The following is an 18,769-nucleotide window of genomic DNA, read 5'->3' as shown; positions in this document are numbered from 1 at the left end:
GAGATAGATCGAGATATAGTTAGACATACATATATTACGATTCATAAATATTGCGGGGAAAAACGCATTGTTACAATGTCACTGGTTCTTCTCCAGTTTGTTGCATTGTGTCTGGTAGGCCTGATTCACAGAAGAATACAAAACTGGAGCATGAGATTGTAGAGACTGCATAGCTCACACACCTATAGAAGCCCATTTCTGATGAATAAAAGTTTTATTTTTTTTATTTTACGAAAATGTATATTGAAAAAATGTTTTAAAACGAATTAGGCTAAAGCATTGAATCTCTAAAGAAATAGAAAGTAAATCAATTTGGTGAACATATTTTAATCATGACAAGATATTATTCTGAAATGAAGGATTACAAGTGAAAGCTATAGAACAGAAATGTAACATTTCCACATTTAATGCGCATTGGTGAAGGCACAGAGTTGCGAATGATTTTTGTTGCAATTTTGCATTTGGAACCAGCCCACACATTTCAGACCAATGGAGTTTGTTTATTCAAATGAGCCTCTTATAAAGACAACTTGGGGCGGCAATTGTGGCAGACTTCGTAAGAAAGTTATTAACTCTCTGATCACAGTCAAACCACAGTTTTTAACCGGAGCTGTGATCCTACTGACTTATACAATTGGATCTACTACTCCTAAACCAATTTTCAAGGAACTTTTCATTCGGGACTTGACAGAGAAACCTCTAGATCAACAATAATATGGGAAAAGAAAATACCTATTTGGTCACCGTTTGGATAATTCTTGCAAATATCTGTGCATCTTTTTCAAGTACACCAGAACAAACACTTTTTGGTAAGTAAGGGATATGTCTCCTGTTTGTAGAGCTGACTTTGGCTTTGTTAAAGAGAGGTTAAATGAATACATTATTTTCCTGGGGGCTGACTAGCCATCTGGCATTACGGGCAAATGCCAGATGGGTTGGTCAAGTTTTTTTGTCCACTGGGCCTGTCAATTTATTTATTTATTTTCACAAAAGTATAATTATTTTGATAATAATGGGTTCCTCAAGGAAAATTTGGTCCAGTGTGGGGGCCTCAAGAAAAATAATGGTCTTGTGTGTTAGAAATGCCAGGGCTGATTTCTGGTCCCAGTCCGCTCCTAGTTGAATTTCTCCATAAAATAAACACTCAAGCCACCTGGAAGGAGCATAATTGGTGCAGCCATCTCCCACTGACCCATAGTAACCCAGAAAATAGTTTATGAAGTTGTCAGACCCACCTACCCCACCCCTCAGGTATCTTTTGTTTAGGGTGCGCAGTGGGAGCTCTTTCCAACCATTGCAACAACAACAAAAATTGGATCCGAAAGAAAATGAGGAAGAAAATAATTATTTGCAAATTCAAGTGCAATTACAACAATACTTTGAGTACTAAAATATGTTAGCATTTTTTAATGCAAAATAACTATTTTTCATTTGTTTTACACATTTTTGCATAATAACACACATATATATATATATATATATATATATATATATATATATATATATATATATATATATATATATTATAATTATTATTAACATTATATTCGCTATTTAATGTGGTCAATAGGCTTATTTGTGATTTGTTTTGTGTGAAATAGCATTACTAGAAAATGTGGAATCATGAATGAATGTTTGGTTGGTAGAAATGCAAGTGGCAAAAGGGGGCGACACTTGACTGTTAAAAAGTTTCATGATTTATTTTATCATGCTGTTAATTGGACTAGATTATACCAATTGATAAACTGATAAATTCTGCAGATTGTGTTTTTGTAATTATTTTCTTCCAAGATAGTCAGTGTGTGAATATAAAAAGCTGAATTGCCACCACTTGAAAGATCCAATAAAAAATACTGGAATTTGTTTCCTTGTAAAGAAATTGTAGATGCTGGATTTGATTTGTCATGCAAATCAGAAGTACATTTTTTGGTGGTGGTAAAGGGTTTGAATTTCTAGTGACTGCCTTGTGCAATCATGATTATGACAAACTCTTCACTGATATGACATCTAGAATGAGTTTCAACATGTATCTGGTTGAAAATGTAAACAATAGTATAATGAATGAGGCAGATACCTATAGACTCTTGACTCCCCTGCATTGTGCATAATAGTAGCCTGTATGCTGTTAGAACAGGATTTATGTTTAAAGTGCTGACATGCAAGATTATGCATTAGTAGTAAAGAGGGCGGCAGGTAGTGTAGCGGTTAAGAGCATTTAGGCAAGTAACCAAAAGGTCACTGGTTTGAATTCCTGAGCCGACTAGTTGACAAATCTGTCGATGTGCCGTTGAGCAAGGCACTTAACACTAATTTGTCCTGTAAATTGCTCTAGATAAGAGTGCCTGCTAAATGACAAAAAAAAAAGTAAAAATCATCACTCTATGCAGGTAACAACAACTCTACTGAATGGCTTGAGGACTTCACTGACATTGTATCCAAGTTCTCCCTGAGAACCGCTGAGGTACCAGATGATGACCTGTGCTACATTGTTCCTGGCCAGCCCTTAACCATCCCAGAGTGTGAATTCAACCCTGAGACTCAGACGTTCATGGTTATTCATGGATGGACGGTAAAAAGCTTTGACATTCTATTATGATTGATTATCACTAAAGCATAAATTGTTTACCATCATTTGAATAAGCTGTATTGTTTATATTATGAGCGAAATAACTCAACAATAATTGTAGATTCAGCAATGATAACTAGATGCATGATGAGAAGCCTCCCGCTGTCCCTAGTTATAACGCTCCAGTGCTCATTCATGTGTTAAAGTGCTGACACTTGGCTGGTCTTCAATCAGTGCAGTGAGCAGACAATGGGGGACAGGGCCACAGTGGGTCATGCCAGCCACTGACCCCAGAACTGTGTCTCTTCCAGGTCACAGGGCTATTTGAGAGCTGGGTCCCTAAGCTGGTGACAGCGCTGTATGAGAGGGAGCCCAAGGCCAACGTTATCGTGGTGGACTGGCTGACCCGGGCCCAGCAGCACTACCCTACCTCCGCCGCTTACACCAAGCTGGTGGGCAGAGACGTAGCCAAGTTTGTCAACTGGCTGCAGGTAAGTGATCTCAAGGTCACTGTGTACACAGGAAAGAATATAATATTAACTGGGTGGTTCGAGCATGAATGCTGATTGGCCGAAAGCCGTGGTATATCAGACCGTATACCACGGTTATGACAAAAACATTTTTTAAAGCTCTAATTACATTGGTAACCAGTTTAAAACAGCAATAACGCACCTGGCATTGGTAATGAGGCATTGGTAATATACCACGGCTAAGGGCTGTATCCAGGTACTCGTGCTAAGGACTGCCCTTAGCCATTGTATATTGGCTATATACAACACCCCCTCGGCCCTTATTGCTTAAATATAAGCTTCACAGAATGGCCTGATTTCTAACTTGAGATCAGACTTTCAGGCAGTAGTGTAAATGGGTGAGTTGAACAAAAGTTGTATCTGAAGTTTGGAATTGATCTAGTTATTAAAAATACACTGAACAAATATATAAACGCAACATGTAAAGTGCTGGTCCCATGTTTCATGAGCTTAAATAAAATATCCCAGAAATGTTCCATAGTCACAAAAAGCGTATTTCTCCAAAATGTTGTGCACAAATTTGTTTACATCCATGTTAGTGAGCATTTCTCCTTTGCCAAGTTAATCCATCCCCCTGACAGGTTTGGCATATCAAGAAACAGCAAGATCCTTACACAGGTGCACCTTGTGGTGTGGACAATACAATTCCACTCTAAAATGTGCCGTTTTGTCACGCGGAATTGGCATGCTGACTAAAGGAATGTCCACCAGTGCTGTTGCCAGAAAATGTAATGTTAATTTCTCTACCGTAAGCCACCTCCATCGTTGTTTTAGAGAATTTGGCAGTACGCCCAACTGGCCTCACAACCGCAGACCACATGTATGGCGTCATCTGGGCGAGTGGTTTACTGATGACAACTTTGTGAACAGAGTACCCTATGGTGGCGGTGGCGTTATGGTATGGGCAGGCATAAGCTACGGACAATGAACACAATTGCATTTTATCGATGGCAATTTAAATGCACACAGATACTGTGACGAGATCCTAAGGCCCATTGTGAGGCAATAAAAAAAAAAAGATATCTGTGACCAATAGATACATATCTGTATTCCCAGTGATGTGAAATCCATAGATTAGGCCCTAATAATTGTATTTCAAATGACTGATTTCCTTATATGAACTGTAACTCAGTAAAATCTGTGAAATGAATGCGTGTTGCGTTTATGTTTTTGTTCAGTATACTGTATATTATTGGTAATACAATGTTTTAGAAGTCAGAGTTGGGGTTGTGTTTTCCTGCTGGTTCTGATTTAGTATGCCTCATAAAGGATTTTTACTGCCATGTTGTTGATCCGCATCATTACACAATACATTATTGATAGAAGCGGCACATGTGAAGCATATTGTCTGCTAGAAAAATACTTTAGGGCAAGAGAGGACACATTGGTATGATAAACCGCCTGAAATGGTTACATGTGAAAGCAGACAGTATAACTGACGTAACAGAATATACTTGAAAGGGTGTTAGCATCGCATAACCATGGCATAAGAAGTTTCACAGCTAAGTCTTTACACAGTCACACTTGACAGCCTAGGAATTAGGAATAAACCATTTTTGCTTTCCCCCCTTGTCAGAAAACACTGGACTACCCCTGGGAGAAGATACATCTGCTGGGATACAGTCTGGGAGCTCATGTAGCCGGCATCGCCGGTTTCCTCACCAACCACAAAGTCAGCAGGATCACAGGTGAGCAGACAGTCCTTCTCTGCTGAAGAGGTTTTATTGTTTGTCTATCAGTCTGTCACTACATGTACCATGGATGCAAACATACATGCACAGGCCTACAAATGCAAGTTCTACCCCAATGAATTTAGCCTCAATAGTCCCTGAGTTTGTCTCCATAAAGTTGACTCAACTATGAAATCTCTTTGACCTGCTTAGAATATTAAAATATTTATCCCTAAACCAGATCAGGCCCTGGAGGCAGCATACCATTAAACACCATTAAACACCATTAAACACCATTAAACACCATTAAACACCATTAAACATCCATTGAGTACATTGTGGCTTTACTTCAGTCCTGGAAGCACACTGAGGCTTTTGCATGCATGTTCTCATGTACAGTATTACAGATGGACTGTGACTTCTCTCTCTCTCTCTCTCTCTCTACTTCCCCCTTCTCTCTCCTTCCATCCGTCTCCCAGGTTTGGACCCAGCCGGCCCGACCTTTGAGCACGCTGACAACCAGACCACCCTGTCCCCTGATGATGCTCTCTTCGTGGACGTCCTGCACACCAACACCCGGGGCTCCCCAGACCGCAGTATCGGCATCCAGAGACCGGTGGGCCATGTGGACATCTACCCCAACGGAGGAACCTTCCAGCCAGGCTGTGACCTGCAGAACACCATGATGATGATTGCCACCACAGGCATCCATAGTACGTACTATAACTTAACACTGCAATGTAATAAAATCACACTCTGTTATTACAGTGTAGTAAATCTTCATGAGGCGTGTTTCTTAAAGTTTGAATATCTGCATCGGGTACTTTGACTCCAATAAAAGTGTCATTTTCAATGTCTTAACTTTTCTTTAACTTTAAGTCTGAATAAGCAAATGTCCCAGACATGGTTGCACAGTTAGTCCGGTGAATATAAGAGAATCAGCCAGTGATTTAGTCATCATGGTCCTAATGGTCTTGTTTTATGTGGATCCTGTGTAGATATGGACCAGATTGTGAAGTGTTCCCACGAGCGCTCCATCCACCTGTTCATCGACTCGCTGGTGAATGCAGCAGAGCATCAGACCATGGCCTACCGCTGCAGCTCCAAGGAGGCCTTCATGAAGGGAATGTGTCTCAACTGCCGCAAGAACCGTTGCAACAAGGTGGGCTACGGCGTCAACAAGGTCCGCCTGCCCCGGAGCACCAAGATGTACCTCAAGACCCGTGAGACGATGCCCTTCAAACGTAAGAGCGAGAGAGATGTAGGGGAATTGCTTTAGGATGAGAGAGCACTCATGCACAAAGGAACAATTGGATTAATCTTTCTCACAACAGAAGGTTCATTCCCTGGCACTAAAATAGATTTTCATAAGTTAAGACTTGATTTACATTTGTTACCAAATCCTCAATGCATTGGTCCAGAAGGCTGAATGTAGTTACTGTAGTGGTGGCATGGAGCTTAGCTCAAGCTGGCCTTGAAAGCTTTAACTGAACACCGAGTCTCTTTACCAGGCCATGTATGTTACATTAGTACAACGGGGCCCCAGTGCACATACTGTACCAGTACTAGATAACCCTGTTCAAACAGTGTAACTTCTGAAGTCTACACAAGTCCCTCCTTTATCAGTTCCTCCTGACTCCCTATCCATAAAAGATTCCATAACATATGCCCAGCCTGCGTCAATTTTTAACCCCCCTCACCCCACTATTGTAGGATTGGCACAGTCTAACACATCTGATACGTTGGTGGCATCAAGGTCAAACCAAAACAAGCAGGGGGGATAAAACAAGGTTTATGGTGCAAGCCATGAAAGTCACATTAGAGTGAGTCTATTAGTATTTTAGTAGTGGCTGTAGTTTGGTAACTTGAGACCACTGCACGTGATTGCTTACAGTGTAAAGTTAGAGGATACTTTACATGCCAATTCTATTCGTTAATGCGTAATCTGAAGTTAAGCATTTTCCTTCCCTTAGTCACCCTTAGTCATGGCAGTAAGCAGAGCTATAATATGGGTATGTAAAGACAGGTCATAATCATGGAGGTACTACAGTTCTGTGGGAGCAGAATAAGGATCTTTAGCTTTAACTGTGGGCATCAGTGATGGGATAATGTCCACATGCCACAAACACTTCAAACAGTTGGAGAATGTGTCTCAACTGGGCACACTGCAGGTATTTGCATAGGCAAACATACTCAGGGTTTCAGACGTCTGTGTGGCGTGGTTCTAAATTAAGGTCTCCGTCATTCTTTCCACAGTTTTCCATTACCAAGTGAAGGTGCATTTCTTCAGCAGCGAGAAACTGGACTACACTGAGCAGCCCATGAAAATCTCTCTGTACGGAACCCATGATGAGAAGACAGACATTCCCTACATCATGTACGTATAGTCTGATATTAAAGAAAATAATAAAATCATTATTTATTTTTTTGTCTAGAAATGCTTGATATCATTTCTAAACATATCCAAACGTACAAATATTATACACTGACATAATTAACCCCAGAGATATCACCTCATCGCCTCTCCTCAGCTGGGTACTGTATACAGTACAGAGGGTGAACTGACCCCCTAACCTTTGAACTGTGTGTGACCTCTCAGGCCGTTCCTGAACACTAACAGCACCGTGTCCTTCCTGCTGACCACTGACGTGGACATCGGGGAGCTGCTTATGGTCAAGCTGCGTTGGGAGAAAGACGCTTACTTCAGCTGGTCTGACTGGTGGGGTAACAGCAACTTCCACATCCGCAAAATGCGTGTCAAGGCCGGGGAGACTCAGTCCAAGTAAGTTATGATGATAATGATGAACTGAATATTCCAATTGATGAGATGGATCAATCAAAACCCAGCAGTACTGTGGACCACATATGAATATCTTTGACACTGCACATCATCTTTCACTTTGCCAGTCTTTGAAGTTGTATGATACATGTTTCAGAAGGCTTTACTGATAGTATTTACTGTCTGACTACAGGGTGATCTTCAGCGCTAAAGATGGAGAGTTTGCCTACCTCGTCAGAGGAAAAGACGACGCAGTCTTTGTCAAATCAAAAGAGGACAACATGAGCCGGAAAGAGAAAACGTAAGAAATCTAGAACATTTTGGAAACTTTGTGAAACTTTGAATGCATAAAAATCTATCATATCCAAAGATAGGATTCAGAACTTCCTTCCTCATTTTCTTTTGAACTTTTTTTTCTCTTCTCTCTTATCTTTAGGATGCACAGGCTCAAGATGCAGGGAAGCCTCTTCAAGAAGAACACTGCATGAAGCAGCACTTGAATACAGTCTGCACTGCACCCCACAGCCAAAGCTGGATGAAGCCAGGGAGAACGTGCTGGAGAGAAGATAAGAGATGTTAGTCTCTGACATGTACCGTTTTCTGCCTTCCATTCTGTCATGTCATCTCCATCCCCAAGCACAATCTATATCACTATATCCACTGTGCTGGGAGTCAGTTTATGGGCTTTTTCTTCTATTAACCGTCATCATGGAGAGTGTTACAAACGTCATTCTAAAATCAGCTTTTTCATGGTTTTGACTTTGTCTAACGTTGCTACATTATCTTTGTAATCCTTCATCTGTGTCCATGTATACAAATCACATCAATGTATTTCTAACCCTATACTGGGTAGTTCCGATTCAAACTTTTGATTCAAAGAGATTAACATAGCTTCTGCTTTTAAGAAAGCTTTTTGACACATTCGGTATGCACACTATAATAGTCATGTCACTAATGCCATCGTGCCTAAACAACTAACTGCCACCACCACAGAGACCAAAGATGGTGACACTGTCTACTGAGTTGAATATTACAGTGATCTGTGTACATGGCTTTTCAATCAGTGTTATACAGTATATATATGAGTTGTTGTAGATTAATTCCCTGCCTGTTCTTTGTGTGCATTTGGTTATTGTGTTTGGCAGGGGTCACTTTAAGGGCGTTAAACCACGTCAGTCAATTTGATCATTCAACAACTAGTCAAACTGGATTGTTGTGTTTAGATTAATATTTAATTGGCCACTTGACTTGAGAAGATAGAGGTCACAAGCAGAAGTTAGCATTTCCTGAAAACTTTTATAACTTCCTTTATAGGACAAAAATGATGTGGAAACAATTACCTTAACCCTATTGGTCAATCATGCCCTTTTGAAAGGTCAAACAAAATGCTACACTAAATACAGAACATATCTGTGAGCCTTTGCAAACATTGGTGGACAGCCCTACATAATAGCCATAATGCATCCCAATAATGTTTCATATTCTATTTATTGAATGTACCTGTATATATTTGTATATTAAGCTGTAATATATTTGGGCAAGTTTCCATTGCTGTCTTTGTTTTTATAGATTAATCTTTGTGATTTTACACGTGTGGCTTTGGACAGACTGATCAAATTGGTCTCCATGCCAGCTGATGAGTACATTTACTTTTATGAACTGAAATGCAGTGCACTGTATGAAGGAAAATCATGATACTTTAATAAAGTGAGTACATTATACATCTGGGTATTATTGGATTTACTACTCCCCTGATCTACATATTGTGTTCTTGAATTCCTTAAATCTTGTTCTAACCCTAGAACATGTAACTAGATACAAGCTATTCTTATGACATTATTAAAATCTCTGTCAACATCACTCAATAGTGTATAATTGTTGGCAATACATAATTTACAAGACTGACTATATAAGCATATATTCGGCAGGTAGTCTAGTGGTTCGAGGCGAACCAGCAGCCGGAGGGTTGCCAGTTCGAATCCCGGGTCTGATGGGAAAAATCTGGCGGGAAGTGAGCTGGCAACTGGAATCTGGTCTCAAACCCTAGATGCCATTGCCTGCCATTGTTCCCTTGAGCAAGGCACTTAACCCAAACAACAACAGCCCCCCTGGGCCCAGTGTGGCAGCCCCACGCACCGCTCCAAAACTTTATAAGTACAGTATGTGTGTCTTTAGGAGGGGTTGTGTTAAAAGCGGAACTCAAATTTCAGTTGGACGTTGAGTACAATTGACCAAAAAAGCGTTCTTAATCTCTTGATATAATCACATGCTGAATCTAGTGCCATCAACATAGAGGCAGTTGTCATTCACAGGTATTGTCAATATTTGCAAACAGGCATAAGAGAAATAACACTAATATAATTTGATGTGGATGGCTACTGTTGTAATAGTAGTGTTATTACTCCTGTGCTTAACGCACAGTGGTCTCATTGTGCCTAATCTGACACCTGCGGCTCATTAAACCTTACGTCTGACATGTGCTAGTAGCACAACATCCACATTAGAGCCTATCATCAGTACCCTAAAATACCAAAACAAGTTATGCAACACATAGTGGCAATACACAGAGAAATAGTTTTGGACCCCAAATTCCCTGAGTTGGAAATACATGGTAGTATTCCATGAAAACAGGTTATTGGGTAATTATTGGAATTTGGACCATCCAAAAAATAAGGAAACATGATAGGATAGATATTTTCCCATGACTCACTACTGTGAGTACTGTACAAAACAACATGAGATAGATGACACATTGTTAACATTTTGCTTTAAATCATTCATTAATACACATTTTTCATGGAATAAGAAGATATATCTTGAAAGTATGTGGCAAAAACATGGAAACCATCTGTCATCCGGTAGATTACAGTCGGATTGAGGAATGACACTGATGTGTTTAAGCAATCCGGTCTGCCTGTGTTCCCTCGGGGGTGATGGGTCTAAGTAGGTACTGGACAGAGATAGGGTTAGGAAACCTCTTCCCTCCCTTGAGGTCATTGAAATATTTCCTTATTGTGTTTTTGTGTTTGTGTACGACTGTAACCCCTACAAAGATGTGGTTAAAACCTTACTTTACACTGAACTTATTGTCCCCAGAATGCCTCTCTAAGATGTTATTGTCATTTTTCCATTGGAGTTCTTATGAAAAGCTCCCAAAAAAAAGCAAACAACGTGAGACAAATGTTTGCAGTGAAGATGTAATAGTTCTGAAGAATTTTACAGATGTTCCTAATGGGAAAATATCCACTTCTGGCTCATTTAGCTACACAACACACTATACATCACAACCATGATAAATAAACTAGGATATCTTTACACATGGTAAGAACTTCCTGAAGCCATTAGAACCACACATGTCATTCTTAAAAAGAACCCTGGAAAAAGCAGTCCAGAACAATTTATCACTTCCAAAACTTTGGACAGCAGTTGGCTTCCAAACCACACCAATTTACTGGCTCTTGCAAATCTCTACAGTACAGCTTTCCAACATTATCTCATCAAAACGAACTACGTCACCATAACACTGAATGAGATGCTTCCCTCCAAAATCGAATCAGCTTCCCTCCAGAATTGCAGCACCGTAGCAATGGGGAGTGATTGCATCTGTTTTTCTAATACTGCTGTTCCTGCTTTACAGGGAAACTCGGTCAAGTTCCTAGAAAAGCAACATTAGATTGGATGACAACTGGAACGCTACAAGAGCTGCTTTTTCTGGGGGGAGCAGCAGGGGATATGTGTGTTGAATCTGGCAACAGTACAATAAGACAACTGCTGTGGGGATTTTCCCCCCTTTGTCCCACTTGTTCCATAACAACAGCGACAAATACCCGCATCAGAGCCAAACTTTGTTTCTCATTCTGAGCGACCAGGGGCCTCTGATAGGTTTGTCAGGGCGTCCCCTGTGGACTTTTCCTTGGCGCTTGACAACAATGGTCCACCATAGAGGCTAGACACACTTGCCATGTGCACATTCTTGAAGGAAAGCATGTGACCCTAGCAGGTGACATTATTCTTAGTCCTACGTACACACTTGTGCACTGCTTAGATAATGGAAACACGGGACTGGTCCAACAGACCTCTGAGGCTGACCAACCACAATTCACACGGACTCCAGATCCCTACTGACTGATACAGTATGTCAAATGTTGAGAAGATCAACGGTCTTAAGTGAGGAAGCGGGTTCAAATCAAACTAGGCCTATGTCATGCTGATTGGTTGTAGACCTATTTCTCCCATAGTACAACCAGTGGGTATCCCAGCATAAAGAGTCAAACACCAACTAACTAAAAGCATGCATTTGTTCATTTGTTATTAATCTCCCACAGAGATCACATGATAGTTAGGCTACATCTCTGAATGTACCTAAGCAAATGATCAAACTAAACATCCAATTGAAATTGGCTTTGCAACAGAAAGCAAGTTTGGATAAGCTCAAATGCTGTTTTGTTAGAAAGCAGGGGAGAAATGTTGTTGAAGCGATCTTGCATCATTACTAGACCACAATTTCTACGTAAGTCAAGGGGCTATGGATGTATAACATGGTGAATGGTTTCTAGGGTAAGAGGCTGGGGGAAAGGGGGTAGAGGTGTGGTTGGTTAGAATTGGACTATGATTTATACTGGCCCATCTGGCTTCCTCCACTCAGAGCAGTCTTCTGGAACTAAAGACAGTAATGTTGATGACATCACAGGTTTCGCACATTGCTTCTCATAACATGATGTTCCACTTTAGTTGTGCACCTAAACCCCACATAGCTCACTTAACACATACCTGCTACAGGAAACAGTCCCCTCAAGCAGACCTAATGTGGGCTGAGGTTCCCCTTGCATGGAAAAACGCCATAAAACCCTCTGCACTGTGATATGTTGTAAAGGGAAAAAAACATGATCATATGTCCAATAGTTATGGCATCATGTTATCATAAATCAATTGACAAAATAACTCAAACCCAGCTAGTACATTTGGTTCCTTGGAAGTTGTGGGAACGTATGTTTTTGGTTTCCATTGGCTGTAGGAACGAAGCCATATGTTTCCTGAATGATGAAACTGAAGTGAAAATTTCACCTGTTCCAAGAACATTGGTTTTTAGGATGTAGGGAGATTCTGAAAACGTTTTACTCTGGTTCCTTGACATATAGCTAAGGGCTATTCTTAGCACTACGTAACGAGGAGAGCCTGGATACAGCCCTTAGCCGTGTTATATTGGCAATATACCACAAACTAGTTACTTACGTAATTGGAGAAGTAAAAATAAATGTTTTGTCATACCCGTGGTATACGGTCTGATATACCATGGCTTTCAGCCCAGTTTATAATTTGAAATAACATTCTTAGAACATTCTCTGAGCGTTACTAAAGGTGTTGTTATGGTTTTTAATGGAAAGTTTTCTTAACGTTCTCGGAACAATTTGAGAACAGGACTTTTTAAATAGAAATGTTGTAAAGGGTCATGCCACTTCTACGGGCTTCAATTTGTTTACAATTACCCTAGACCACATCCCTTCCCTCCACATCTGTTTCCGCTCCCTTAATCACCTCTACTCTACCCTTTTCACTGTTTCCCGATATAAACTGCATGCTCCTTCCTACCTACCAGTTCAGATTATGCTTGGTGTTGCCCTATCCTTCACCTGTCCAGTGTGCATGATATGATGAAGTAAGTTCCCTATGTTATTTTATTGTAGGAGAAATGTAAGTGAACTGTATTATGAGGCCTAAACTCATAGCATGTCCTTTATATCCATGCTATTGCTCCTTTATGTTATTCCTGGCAGTCTCCTTAGTTTATAGATGTTATGTCAAGCCTTTTTCCCCATAGACACCTGGCACTACTTTGTCATGTCTGCACCATTTTGTTGTGTTCCTAATGTTTCCCTTTTGTATTTCCCTTCCAGACCACCACATCCAATCTATCTCCAAGGCCTTACAAGCCACAACTTCTAACACATCCTTCCCACCGGCTTTATAAAACCATCCAACCCCACCCCCACCCACAATCTCCTTATTTGCATTTTGACCGATGCGCCATGGTGGCAGCAGAAGTTAGTCCACCAAAAGCCTAGTCCTTTTCTTCAAGAACCATGAGGAAATGTTATGCTGAAGTACTGAAATTCCCACAGAACGTTTCGTAATGTTCTCTGAACTATTTGAGAACATTCCCAATGTCAAATCAATTAGAGAACTACCTGCCCCAGACCTGATGTTTTCAACTCTCTAGAGACAGCAGGAGTGGTAGAGATACTCTTAATGATCGGCTATGAAAAGCCAACTGACATTTACTCCTGAGGTGCTGACTTGATGCACCCTCGACAACTACTGTGATTATTATTATTTGACCATTCTGGTCATTTATGAACATTTGAACATCTTGGCCATGTTCTGTTATAATCTCCACCCGGCACAGCCAGAAGAGGACTGGCCATCCCTCATAGCCTGGTTCCTCTCTAGGTTTCTTGCTAGGTTTTGGCCTTTCTAGGGAGTTTTTCTAGCCACCGTGCTTCTACACCTGCATTGCTTGCTGTTTGGGGTTTTATGCTGCGTTTCTGTTCAGCACTTTGAGATATCAATACATTTGATTTGATTTGATTTTAGAGAACATTACACAAATCTAACTGTTTGAACTTTTAGGAAAGGTTCTGTCAAAGCAATGAAATAGGAATATTATTTTGTTTGGTCAAGTTCCTTAAATGTGAGTGTTCCCTAAACCAAGCAACTAACCTGCACCATTCCCAGAAAGTTGTATGATGAAGCGTTAAATGAACAATTTATTTTCAGGCATGAAATGTTACGGTGCGTGAATGAGGACCCAAAAGCGAATCAACTTAAACAGAGCTTCTTTAATTACCACACACAGGTAGGCTCAGATGGACCGGCAGATTCCGACAGGACAGGACAAGGTTACAGCAAACATGACGACAGTCTGGTTCAGGCATGAATGACACAAACAAACAAGAATCCGACAAGGACAGGAGCAGAAACAGAGACAGATATAGGGACCTAATCAGAGGGAAAAAGGGAACAGGTGGGGAACGGGGTGACGAGGTAGTTAGGAGGAGACAGGGCACAGCTGGGGAAAAGAGGGGGAGAAAAGGTAACATAACAACGACCAGCAGAGGGAGACAGGGTGAAGGGAAAGGACAGAGACAAGACAACATGACAGTACATGACAGTACCCCCCCACTCACCGAGCGCCTCCTGGCGCACTCGAGGAGGAAACCTGGCGGCAACGGAGGAAATCATCAATCAGCGCACGGTCCAGCACGTCCCGAGAGGGAACCCAACTCCTCTCCTCAGGACCGTACCCCTCCCAGTCAACTAGGTACTGATGACCACGGCCCCGAGGACGCATGTCCAAGATTTTACGGACCCTGTAGATAGGTGCGCCCTCGACAAGGATGGGGGGGGGGGGGGGAAGACGAGCGGGGGCGCGAAGAACGGGCTTAACACAGGAGACATGGAAGACCGGGTGGACGCGACGAAGATATCGCGGAAGAAGAAGTCGCACTGCGACAGGATTAATGACCTGAGAGATACGGAATGGACCAATGAACCGCGGGGTCAACTTGCGAGAAGCCGTCTTAAGGGGAAGGTTCTGAGTGGAGAGCCAAACTCTCTGACCGCGACAATATCTAGGGCTCTTCGTTCTACGCTTATTAGCAGCTCTCACAGTCTGCGCCCTATAACGGCAAAGTGCAGACCTGACCCTCTTCCAGGTGCGCTCGCAACGTTGGACAAAAGCCTGAGCGGAGGGGACGCTGGACTCGGCGAACTGAGATGAGAACAACGGAGGCTGGTACCCGAGGCTACTCTGAAAAGGAGATAGCCCGGTCGCAGACGAAGGAAGCGAGTTGTGGGCGTATTCTGCCCAGGGGAGCTGTTCTGACCAAGACGCAGGGTTGCGAAAAGAAAGACTGCGTAAGATGCGACCAATAGTCTGATTGGCCCGTTCTGCTTGACCGTTAGACTGGGGGTGAAAGCCGGAAGAGAGACTGACGGAAGCCCCAATCAAACGGCAAAACTCCCTCCAAAATTGAGACGTGAATTGCGGACCTCTGTCCGAAACGACGTCTGACGGAAGGCCATGAATTCTGAAAACATTCTCGATGATGATTTGTGCCGTCTCTTTAGCAGAAGGAAGCTTAGCAAGGGGAATGAAATGAGCCGCCTTAGAGAACCTATCGACAACCGTAAGAATAACAGTCTTCCCCGCTGACGAAGGCAGTCCGGTGACAAAATCTAAGGCGATGTGAGACCACGGTCGAGAGGGAATAGGAAGCGGCCTGAGACGGCCGGCAGGAGGAGAGTTACCGGACTTAGTCTGCGCGCAGACCGAACAAGCAGCCACGAAACGACGCGTGTCATGCTCCCGGGTGGGCCACCAGAAACGCTGGCGAATGGAAGCAAGCGTACCCCGAACGCCAGGGTGGCCGGCTAACTTGGCAGAGTGAGCCCACTGAAGAACGGCCAGACGAGTAGGAACGGGAACGAAAAGAAGGTTCCTAGGACAAGCGCGCGGCGACGGAGTTTGAGTGAGTGCTTGCTTTACCTGCCTCTCAATTCCCCAGACAGTCAACCCGACAACACGCCCCTCAGGGAGAATCCCCTCGGGGTCAGTGGAGGCTACTGAAGAACTGAAGAGACGAGACAAAGCATCAGGCTTGGTGTTCTTAGAGCCCGGACGATAAGAAATCACGAACTCGAAACGAGCGAAAAACAGCGCCCAACGCGCCTGACGCGCATTAAGTCGTTTGGCAGAACGGATGTACTCAAGGTTCCTATGGTCAGTCCAAACGACAAAAGGAACGGTCGCCCCCTCCAACCACTGTCGCCATTCGCCTAGGGCTAACCGGATGGCGAGCAGTTCGCGGTTACCCACATCATAGTTACGTTCCGACGGCGACAGGCGATGAGAAAAATACGCGCATGGGTGGACCTTGTCGTCAGAGAGGGAGCGCTGAGAAAGGATGGCTCCCACTCCCACCTCTGACGCGTCAACCTCGACAACGAACTGTCTAGAGACGTCAGGTGTAACAAGGATAGGAGCGGATGTAAAACGATTCTTGAGGAGATCAAAAGCTCCCTGGGCGGAAACGGACCACTTAAAGCACGTCTTGACAGAAGTAAGGGCTGTGAGAGGAACTGCCACCTGACCGAAATTACGGATGAAACGACGATAGAAGTTCGCGAAGCCGAGAAAGCGCTGCAGCTCGACGCGTGACTTAGGGACGGGCCAATCAATGACAGCTTGGACCTTAGCGGGATCCATCTTAATGCCTTCAGCGGAAATAACAGAACCGAGAAATGTGACGGAGGAGGCATGAAAAGTGCACTTCTCAGCCTTCACGAAAAGACAATTCTCTAAAAGGCGCTGGAGGACACGTCGAACGTGCTGAACATGAATCTGGAGTGACGGTGAAAAAATCAGGATATCGTCAAGGTAAACGAAAACAAAGATGTTCAGCATGTCTCTCAGGACATCATTGACTAATGCCTGAAAGACAGCTGGAGCGTTAGCGAGGCCGAAAGGAAGAACCCGGTATTCAAAGTGCCCTAACGGAGTGTTAAACGCCGTCTTCCACTCGTCCCCCTCCCTGATGCGCACGAGATGGTAAGCGTTACGAAGGTCCAACTTAGTGAAAAACCTGGCTCCCTGCAGGATCTCGAAGGCTGAAGACATAAGAGGAAGCGGATAACGATTCTTCACTGTTATGTCATTCAGCCCTCGATAATCTATGCAGGGGCGCAGAGACCCGTCCTTCTTCTTGACAAAAAAAAACCCCGCTCCGGCGGGAGAGGAGGAGGGGACTATGGTACCGGCGTCAAGAGCTACAGACAAATAATCTTCGAGAGCCTTACGTTCGGGAGCCGACAGAGAGTATAGTCTACCCCGGGGGGGGGTGGTTCCCGGAAGGAGATCAATACTACAATCATACGACCGGTGTGGAGGAAGAGAGGTGGCCCTGGACCGACTGAACACCGTGCGCAGATCGTGATATTCCTCCGGCACCCCTGTCAAATCACCAGGCTCCTCCTGTGAAGAAGAGACAGAGGAAACAGGAGGGATAGCAGACATTAAACATTTCACATGACAAGAGACGTTCCAGGAGAGGATAGAATTACTAGACCAATTAATGGAAGGATTATGACAAACTAGCCAGGGATGGCCCAAAACAACAGGTGTAAAAGGTGAACGAAAAATTAAAAAAGAAATGGTTTCACTATGATTACCAGAAACAGTGAGGGTTAAAGGTAGCGTCTCACGCTGAATCCTGGGGAGAGGACTACCATCCAGGGCGAACAAGGCCGTGGGCTCCTTTAACTGTCTGAGAGGAATGTCATGTTCCCGAGCCCAGGTCTCGTCCATAAAACAGCCCTCCGCCCCAGAGTCTATTAAGGCACTGCAGGAAGCTGACGAACCGGTCCAGCGTAGATGGACCGACAAGGTAGTGCAGGATCTTGAAGGAGAGACAGGAGTAGTAGCGCTCACCAGTAGCCCTCCGCTTACTGACGAGCTCTGGCCTTTTACTGGACATGAAGTGGCAAAATGACCAGCGGAACCGCAATAGAGACAGAGGCGGTTGGTGATTCTCCGTTCCCTCTCCTTAGTCGAGATGCGGATACCTCCCAGCTGCATGGGCTCAGCACCCGAGCCGGCAGAGGAAGATGGTAGTGATGCGGAGAGGGAGGCGACGGAGAGCGCGAGCTCCTTTCCACGAGCTCGGTGACGAAGATCAACCCGTCGCTCAATGCGAATAGCGAGTTCAATCAAGGAATCCACGCTGGAAGGAACCTCCCGGGAGAGAATCTCATCCTTTACCTCTGCGCGGAAACCCTCCAGAAGACGAGCGAGCAAGGCCGGCTCGTTCCAGCCACTGGAGACAGCAAGAGTGCGAAACTCAATAGAGTAGTCTGTTATGGATCGATTGCCTTGACATAGGGAAGACAGGGCCCTGGAAGCCTCCTCCCCAAAAACAGATCGATCAAAAACCCGTATCATCTCCTCCTTAAAGTCTTGATACTGGTTAATACACTCAGCCCTTGCCTCCCAGATTGCCGTGCCCCACTCACGAGCCCGTCCAATAAGGAGAGATATGACGTAGGCGACACGAGCAGTGCTCCTGGAGTAAGTGTTGGGCTGGAGAGAAAACACAATATCACACTGGGTGAGGAACGAGCGGCATTCAGTGGGCTCCCCAGAGTAACACGGCGGGTTATTGATTCTGGG

The 18,769-nt window shown here is 43.6% G+C and overlaps 1 protein-coding gene across 1 annotated transcript; it reads left to right on the top strand.

Moving 5' to 3' along the window:
• Positions 1 to 530: 530 nt before the first annotated feature.
• On the top strand, positions 531 to 9,266 carry LOC110501969 (lipoprotein lipase). The gene is made up of 10 exons (XM_021579881.2): positions 531 to 809; positions 2,388 to 2,569; positions 2,878 to 3,057; positions 4,673 to 4,784; positions 5,246 to 5,479; positions 5,765 to 6,010; positions 7,023 to 7,143; positions 7,366 to 7,548; positions 7,739 to 7,846; positions 7,982 to 9,266. The coding sequence occupies exons 1-10, from the start codon at positions 716 to 718 to the stop codon at positions 8,031 to 8,033; spliced, it is 1,512 nt and encodes a 503-aa protein (XP_021435556.2). The 5' UTR covers positions 531 to 715; the 3' UTR covers positions 8,034 to 9,266.
• Positions 9,267 to 18,769: the final 9,503 nt, after the last annotated feature.

This window comes from Oncorhynchus mykiss, chromosome 1 (assembly GCF_013265735.2).
Source record: "Oncorhynchus mykiss isolate Arlee chromosome 1, USDA_OmykA_1.1, whole genome shotgun sequence".
NCBI lineage: Eukaryota > Metazoa > Chordata > Actinopteri > Salmoniformes > Salmonidae > Oncorhynchus > Oncorhynchus mykiss.
This window is presented reverse-complemented; position numbering and strand designations above follow the sequence as displayed.

Coding starts and splice junctions, on each gene's coding strand:
- LOC110501969 (XM_021579881.2), top strand. CDS start 716: ATGGGAAAAGAAAATACCTATTTGGTCACCGTTTGGATAATTCTTGCA. Junction 3,058..4,672: donor AGTTTGTCAACTGGCTGCAG/GTAAGTGATCTC, acceptor CCCCCTTGTCAG/AAAACACTGGACTACCCCTG. Junction 7,144..7,365: donor ACAGACATTCCCTACATCAT/GTACGTATAGTC, acceptor GTGACCTCTCAG/GCCGTTCCTGAACACTAACA.